General features: G+C 30.8%; 1 protein-coding gene across 1 annotated transcript; it reads left to right on the top strand.

The window, feature by feature from the left end:
• Window positions 1,967-3,743, top strand: LOC109329004 (transcription factor PRE6-like). Its single transcript, XM_019562668.1, has 2 exons — window positions 1,967-2,232; window positions 3,311-3,743. The coding sequence occupies exons 1-2, from the start codon at window positions 2,098-2,100 to the stop codon at window positions 3,461-3,463; spliced, it is 288 nt and encodes a 95-aa protein (XP_019418213.1). The 5' UTR covers window positions 1,967-2,097; the 3' UTR covers window positions 3,464-3,743.

The raw sequence follows: 9,603 nt of genomic DNA, 5'->3' as shown, positions 1-9,603 counted from the left end.
ATGGTCTACTATATACAGCATATACCTCATTTTAAATATGACAACCATAAAAGTACACCTTAGTTGGATACTCCTATCAGATATATATGAATATAAAGACTCCATATAATATTTTATTTTCCATTGATTATAAACAATGTTTAAAATATAATTTTAAATTAAGATTACGATCACAATTACAGTTACATCGCGATTGTGGAAATTTGTGGAAAAATACGACTCGCAAGTGTGGATACTTTTAAAACTACAACAACAATTATAATTTAGAAGTGGAATTTACATCAAGAATAAAATATTTCTTCATAACAGGAGATAATTTATCTCCTTCAAGTAAAAGTATGACACATCTATTATTTTGTTTAGTTTTAGAAATATTTTTATAAAAAATAATTAAATATGATACATACCATACTTTTAGTGGTCGAAAGAAATAACTTATCTTGAAATACTTTATTCTCTTAAAACATTATCAACACATATATGCACACCTCCTATCAAGTTATAATAAAAAATTAACAACTATGTTTTGATAATTATTGTCAAATCTTAGTTGTTGGTCAACTTTAGTAAATTGCTTCATTTGATGCAGCTCGAAATGTTTCTACATATCCTCGATCGACAGAAAGGTGGTTCATATTGACCAGAATAATATGTACCAACAAAAATATATTGACCAAAATAATATGTACCAACAAAAATATACTGACCAAAGTAATAATAATTGCAATATAGATCCATTGTAATATGAGACTTACTTACTTGGTTAAAGGCATGAACAAGGTGTGTACCCTACTTGTTTAAATTATTAGCATCGTGAGATTTGCTGTTTTCTTTTATAAATCAAAACAAAACTCTTTATTTTTAAAAAAGAGTACATGTAAACCCCGAATTTTATTATTTTAAAGAGAAGATGACTGCATAAATTAAGTGCTTGTTAATTAAATAGATGACAAAAGAAAAGTTATAGCGAAGCATTTAGATGTGTAATCTCACTAAAATTTGTAACGAAGAATGAATTGAAAGATTGTATAATTAAGCAACATTTCTTTCTACAAGCAATAATATTCGTTAAATAATTTATAATTGGAAGAGTTATTAAATTATGGTTTGCAAAATAAATTGTAGAATTTTAGTTAAATTATATAAATTACCTATCATTTTTTTATCCCTACACAAATCACCCATAATTTATATATTCATTAGACGACTACCCATACAAGAACAATAAGGATAATTTTTAAACAAAAAAGTTATAAGTGCAATTTAATTAAACAAAATATGATATATTTAGAGATAAAATCCACATACTATACCAATCAATGTATTTTCATTATTTTGGTTCGTTGCAAATTAATATAAGAGTGATTCAAACAACATCACTTAAAAGTATTGATGCATTTTGTAACTAACAAAAACAATGAAGATATATTGACTCTTATACAATTTGGATTTCTCTTCATAACGTATCATATTTTGTTTAACTTAATTACATTTATCACATATTTTTTGTTTAAAAAAATTACAATTATATCTTCTGTAGGATTGATCAGTGTAATATATGTATATAAACAATGGTGATTAATGTAAATACAGGAAAAAAGTAATAATTTTTATAATATCACTGAAACTCCATAAATGGTAACTATTATTTACTCTTATTTAAATTATCTCTGATTTATTTCTCACACGCATACACAAAACCCTATTAATAACAAGCCTAGGACACTGCTTTCTCCCACACACTTGTCCTCTTCAACCCTCAGCACCCATTCCAACATTCTCTAAAACCTTCTTTCGTGTCATCCCTTATTCTCTGGCCCTCAATAACCTCTCTTTAGCTCCTGAAATTTTATATATTAAACATATATCAAAATAAAAACACTTTTCTCCCTTAAAATATTCCCTCTAGTTGCTTTCCCTAGCTCCATCCACATCTTTTCCCCCATCAGATAACCATACCTTCCTATTTGGCAATCTGCACTGTGAGATTATTACTTATCTCTCTGTCATTCATTTATCTTAAACGAGTATATATATTAGGAGCTAGGTAGCAACATCAAATATTTCTGACACACACATTCACATTCACTACAAGAAATGTCTAGCAGAAGATCTCGTTCGAGACAATCTGGTGCTTCAGCTGATATCACTGATGCTCAAATCACCGATCTTGTTTCCAAGTTACAACAACTTATCCCTGAGCTTCGTGCTAGGCAAAGGCGCTCTGACAAGGTCTTAATATCATTCTCTTTCCCACACTCTTAATTTTCTCTCTCATATCCACTAATAAATCATCACATGCATTATACATAACTACTCCACATTCCACATTTTGTGTGGCCTTCGTTTGACTTGGTGGTAGATCCCCCATAACTTTGATAAATTTGAATTCATATTAGAGGAGACATTTTAATTTTGATAAATTTTAATTCACCTTCCATTTAGATTTTTATGTATATTATTTTTATATGTAAAGGGTGAGCTTGACATAATGATGAAGTTGTTGCTCAGCGACAATTTCTTCGTGTGCAAGAATAAAATTGTGTACATCTACCATCTCCAGACTCCAAACTTCATCCTATTAAATGAGAGTGTCATACATAATATTAGCTTTGTCTAGAATTTATAGGTTTTGCATAAAATTTATCATTATTCAAATATAGTTTAGCAGAATTCTATGAAATCACTTACAAATTTTTTATAATAAAATAAGTGTAATATTTTATTGTCAATAGACAATATAGGAAACTTAATTGGAGGCCTTCCAAGGTCCCGGAGCTTAGATGAACACCTCGATTATCTAAAGGTTACCACGGCCCTCCATAGAGTAACATTATTAGAAAATTTTGAATATCATATTTAAAAATACATTAAAAAGATAATGCGACTTCATTTGATGTACTATGTTGATGTTGCTGGAACATTTTCTTTAATGTTAAGCATATTCCATGAGCAAATACTAAGTTAAGTTATTGATAAAAATATGAGTGTAATATTTATATTAATAGTGTAAAGATTTATACAAAGTTATTGCATTATTCATCATTCATTTATATTGAATTTTGTGAAGAGTCAATAATAACTTAATATAAATAATGAATAATACAATAACGACATATAAAATTCCTACACTATTTGTGCATATATTTTTTCTCTAAAAATAATACTATAACTAGCATTTATTGCTGAGATTCCATGAACATTTTTTCCACACTACAGGTTGTGACTAAATAGTACTATTAAGCAACGTAATGTGTGCGCTAAAAAAGAACCAACACAATATTGATTTGTGACTTTGTCGCTTATATAGGTTTCCTCTGCTAAGGTATTGCAAGAGACTTGCAACTACATCCAGAACTTGCACAGAGAGGTCGATGATCTAAGTGACCGATTGTCACTACTTTTGGCCAACACAGACTCCAATAGTGCTCAAGCAGCCATTATTAGGAGCATACTTATGTAATAGTCTAATTATAACTAGTGCATGTTATATATAAATGTCGTGTGCATGTCCATGACCATGTCCAACTTTATTATTATTATTATTATTATTATTATTATTATTATTATAATTATCATCCTCTCTCTTCTCTGGGTAGGGCTTGGTTTGAAGACTAGGGCTATACCATGGGGCTCCATGTCCATCTTAATTAGTTTTATGTGACACTGTAGTGATTATCATCAGCTTCTATATAACTGTAAATAAAATGAACTACATCTTGATGGGTTCAAAATGGTAGATATATAATTTGATACATCAGATATTTTTTATTTTGTGATATTAATATTGCATTTACATGTATAGGATCAAATAGTTTTCAAATTTGGAGGTTGAAAATGCTTGGGGTTTGATCCTAGTAATCTATCTTATGAGAGAAACTGCAGTTTTTGCATGGAAGGTGGATCCATTTAAAAGGGTCAAGCTTGATGCTGACAAATGAAAATGCCTATTACAGTAGACATTACGCATCTTGACTACCCTTAATGTTGGCATTAGGACCACATTATGAAACAACTAACTCATATAGGCAATCCTTTTTTTTCAAGAAAGTGGTATAGAATGTCTATAATATTACAACCTGTTTTGAAATAAGCGTGATAGATTTACTATATATTACAACACTTTCTTGAAAAAGTGGTGTCTATTTTGGTCATTTTCATTCTCTTCATAATATTCCTAATGCACTATTTTTTACTAAACCTGCTCTTGTGTGTACTATAGTTTGAGTACAGTACCATTACAGTTCAAAAGTGTCTAATAAACATCGATAAAACAATCCCGTTATATAATTAACATTATAACTTAAACAAACATTTGTTACTGCTGTCAATATAGCTAAAACTACATTAGTTAGTATTGTCTTGTACCTATACAAAATACAAACATGACTTGCCCATCAAAATATCTAGTAATTAGTACTCTATCTTTTCAGTTAGATGTACACCCAAAAAAATACAACACAATCCATTCAAAATAAAATTATTCACGCTAAAGTTACAGATTAACAGCGCGTATTTTAAATGTATAACCGCGCTTTTATGCATTTTTTGTTTGACCACAGTAACATATTGTCATGATTAACCGCGCTTCTCAAACACTGTTGTATTGAATATATACTATAGCGCATCACACAAAAACATCATATATTGCATAAATACAACAGCGCATCGTACACATAGTGTTGTCATATATGTCTTACATAAACAATACATTTTATAGATATTATTAATAACACTTATTGTTGGACTGTTGTATTATTCATAAATATTCTCAAACAATGCCTTAATACAATAGCTCAACACACACTATGGAATATTAAAATGGAATAATAGAAGATCTAAACATAGCATAAGGTAGAATTCCTTACCAATTATGCAATATATAGGACAATGTTAGCTCATTCTTCCTTGAGTTTAGTAAGCATAAACTTAGCTTATGTCAAACATTTAAAATCATATACCGTCCCTTGTAGCATATTGTTTTGGTATTGTTCAATGATCTCCCTCATCAAGTATATCAAATAATAGTTGCAATTGTTTAAGTTTTTTTGATAAGGACACTACAATTAAAATAAAGAAGTCATTTTTGAACGCTTTAATTATATACAATTGCTTGAAATTAGTGCAAATACTTTTAAGGGAATTCACTTCTTGAAGTATGAAGTGGCACTACGCCATATATCGTAATTAACAATGGTCATACAACTACACATTTTTGAAGAAGCATTGTTGATATGATAAACAATTAAGCACATGCATAAGATACACTATCAAGTTTTAATTAATTGTGATTATTTCCTTTATACAAAGTTATTTCCCATTTCGTATATTGTTTGAATGTTATTTATTGTCATTATTAATTGTTCTATATATTAATCGAATCTCATAATGTCATTATTAATTTAAATTTCATTAAAAAATTAATTAGTAAAAAAATTATTATATATTCCACAGTGTTTCCTTCAGGTTGCGCTTCGGAACATTTACCTTCTTTATATTTGAGTGAGAAGTTCTTCCACAATGCTATTTGTAGGAGGCGTTGTCGATAAGGTGTAATTGACAGTGCTATCTTCAATATGCGTTGTTGAAGATATTATCAGACCCTAAAAAATTAAAATGTTCCTACATTCTCATACATTCAGCAATCCCAACACTCATTTACTCAACAGTGAAACTCATTTACTCTCAAAATTGACTTTGAAAATCATTCAACCTCATCATCATTCAACATCGCATTTCGAAAATCATTGACTCATTCAACATGAAAATCATTCAACACCGATTTCGAAAATCCTTCACTCGTTTAACCTCAAAATCATCATTCAAGCATTCAACACCGAATTGAAAGTGAATTTTCCTTATAATTATTTTTCCTTTTAATTACATTATATTTAGCTTGTATTGAGTTGGGGGTTCCAAACTCTTTCACTTTAATTACATAATAATGTATTTGCTCTGCTTGGTGAGCTTAACTCCAAGCTTTAGGAATTTATGCTCATTATATTTTTTATTAATAGAAAATGTATCGATAATGGATGAGTGTCAATTGATTGACGAAGGAGTATGAGGAAGGAGTAAAATCATTTGCTAGCTTTGCAATTGAGAATGCTGAAAACCCTAATATAATTGTATGTCCTTTCTTAAGATGTTGTTACTCAAACTGAATTACTCCAAATGAGTTAAAAGTTCATTTAGTATGTCATGATTTTGATCAAAGTTACACATGTTGGACAAGACATGGTGAGAAGAGAGATGTTATGGATTGTGATGATGAGATGCATGTGAAAGAAAACTACATAAATGTATATGAAGACGATCGTTTCAAGGAAATGACAAACGTTATCAAAAATGATCTTCAGGACTGTCCTAAGATGTTTCAGCGATTGATAAGTGATGCTGAAAATCCATTATATGATGGTTGTACTAAATTCACAAGATTGGTAGTGGTGTCAAGGTTGTATAAGCTGAAATATGTTAATGGATGGACTGATAAGAGTTTCACTAACTTGCTTGCACTTCTGAAGGATATGTTGACGGAAGATAACGCGCTTCCTTCTCGAACCTATGATGCAAAATGTTACGCCTCATAGGCATGGACTAGACTAGGATACATGCTTGTGAAAATGATTGCATCTTATTTTTTAATGAGTATGCTTCTTTAAAGTTTTGTCCTAAATGTAATGCATCATAATATAAGAAGGAAGACTCAATTCCCAAAAAGGTTGTATGATATTTTCCCATCAAAGCAAGATTCAAGATTATATTTAGCAATGTCAAAGATGCAATGAAGTTGACATGACATGATGAAGAAAGGATTCAAGATGGCAAGCTTCGACATCATGACTATCCTAGTTTTGGTCAAGAATCAAGAAATCTACGCCTTACATTGTCAACGAATGAAATTAACCCACTTAGTGTTCAAAGATGCTCCTACAGTACATGACCAGTGATGTTGGTGATATATAACCTACCTTCTTCTCTATGCATGAAGCGCAAATATGTGATCTTATCTATATTATTTTCTGGATCTAAACAACTAGGAAATGACATAGACATATATTTGGCTCCATTAATTGAAGACTTGAAGTAAATGTGGGAGACAATGATAAATGTATATGATACGTATAGGGAAGAAAGCTTCAACTTGAGGGCTTTGTTATTTGGCACAATCAGTGATTCCCCGCCTATGGTAATCTGTCCGAATATAGTACAAAAAGATATTTTGCATGTTCTATATGTGAAGACAATACTCATTCAATGAGATTAGAACACTATAAGAAGAATTCTTCCTTGATCTTCATAGAGTTTTGCATTCATATTATCACTATCGACGATGGAGAAAAGCATTTGATGGGAAAATGAAGAAGGTCATGCTCCTTTGTAGTTAACGGGTGACCAATTATTTCAAAAGTTAAAGGGTTTGAATAATAACTTTGGTAAATCATTTGCAAAAGAAATTGTCACAAATGGGTGGAATAAAAGGTCAATCTTCTTTGAATTATTATATTGGAGTTCATTATATGTAAGACATTTCCTCGATGTTATGCATATTGAAAAAATGTGTTTGAAAGTCTCCTTGGTACCTTACTCAATGTCCCTGGTAAGACCAAAGATGACTTGAATGCAAGGTTGGACTTGGTTAGTATGAGAATAAGTAAGGAATTGGGGTAGATAATGAAGGGAAAATGTACATTTCTACCTCCAACAACTTATACTTTATTGAGGAAGGAGAAAATATAATTTTGTAAATTTTTTCATGGTGTTAAAGTTCCAGATGAGTCCTAGCTTGTGAAAGACATCAAGTTAAAAGGTCTTAAGTCTCATGATTGTCATGTACTTATGGAGCATTTCTTGTGTATTGGAATACGGTCAATTCTACCTAAAAAAGTTCGAGGAACCATAACTAAGTTATGCTTCTTCTTCAAGGCAATTTGTAGCAAAGTGATTGACCCTGAGAAATTACATCATTGTAAAGACAAATTATTTTGACTTTGTGTAAGCTTGAAATGTATTTCCCACCATCTTTTTTTGACATAATGATTCATATAAGCATTCATCTTGTTCGAGAGACACAACTATGTGACCCTTCCTATATGAGATGGATGTACCCCTTTTAGCGTTATTTGAAGACATTAAAATGGTATATGAAGAACCAATCAAGACCAAGGGGTTGTATTGTCGAGCGATATTTTGTTGAAGAAGCTCTTGATTTTTGTACCAGATACCTTTCCGATGGTGATTTGATGGGCATTCCAAATCCTCGGTATGCAAAAAAAAAAACTTTTGGTGAAGGTATTACTAGGAATGAAATATAGACTATAACAAGAACTAACTTGGAGCAAGCGCACTTATATGTTTTACATAATGCCGATGTGGTTGAGCCATATGTTGAAATACACAAGGAGATGCTAAGGAAGTCTTACCCAAGTAAGAACGAAAATTGGATTTCCAAAGAGCATAATTGGTGTTTCATAAAGTGGCTAAAAAATTGAAAGTGCAAGTGTCAAAGTGTTGTACTATTAAAATGCCTATGTTTTGATGAAGACAAGGATTCATTGAAAGCTTGAAGATGACTCAACAAATCAACATGCCATGGACTCAAGGATCTCATATCTAGACTTAGTCTTACAAGAGTCATTTTTAGAGTCATAGATATGTGTCTTAGATATTGAGTTTAGGTTAGGTAAACCTAGGTGCAATTCTCACAAGTCTTAAAAATAATCAAATCATTTACATGAGACATGCCATCTAGATTATTATATGTTCATGCATTAATCATATATTTTATTTGTGCATCATAGGCATAATATATTGGTAAAAATGTATAATTGATAAGCATAACATATAGGTAGTTTACCACTTTATCATTCAAACTGAAAAATATGGCAGTTAATCAATTAAGGAATGAGTTAATCAATTAACGTGAAATCAGTTTTAATAGATAACTAAAAAACTGAATTCAGTTATTCTCAACATCCGTTAATCGATTAAAAGGGCACTTAATCGATTAATTGGGTCTCAGAAAGCTTTTCTATATAAACCATATTTTTAGGTCTTGCACCATACATCATATCATTCATTTTAGAATTGCTAAGTTGCATATTTTTTGTTCTCATTTGTGTCATTTTAGGCAGAGAGACATGCATAGTGAGATAGTGAGAGATAATATCATGTTTAGGGTTAATTGTGATCTAATTGCATGTGATTATTGTGTTAATATTTTCTATCTTCTTTTACATGATTCTTGCATTTCTTTAGAAGAATTCTAGGATAGAAATTCTCTGTTTTCGCACATCAATTAACTCATTCATATTCATGCTTACTTGTGAGTCTTGTGTAGAGTTTTTAGCTGAGATTTAATTGTGATATTTTGAGCTACATTGTGTTTGATAATACTCTGTTTTTTGTACAGTTTTTAGTGTTGTAATAAGGGAAATCGTCTCTTGGTGTCGTACCACCGTAGAGACTCAGTGAGTCTTCACCAAGACTTAGAGGTCTTGAGTTTAGAACGTTTCTTGGCTGGGGCTAGATTGTAAGAAAGGTTTTCTTAGGCGATTAGGTGAGTCAAACCAAGAAATTGGGTTCTTGGATTCAAGAAGGGAG

This window comes from Lupinus angustifolius, chromosome LG02 (assembly GCF_001865875.1).
Source record: "Lupinus angustifolius cultivar Tanjil chromosome LG02, LupAngTanjil_v1.0, whole genome shotgun sequence".
NCBI classification, from domain to species: Eukaryota; Viridiplantae; Streptophyta; class Magnoliopsida; order Fabales; family Fabaceae; genus Lupinus; species Lupinus angustifolius.
The sequence above is the reverse complement of the archived record's forward strand: the minus strand, read 5'-3'. Positions and strand labels throughout refer to the sequence as shown.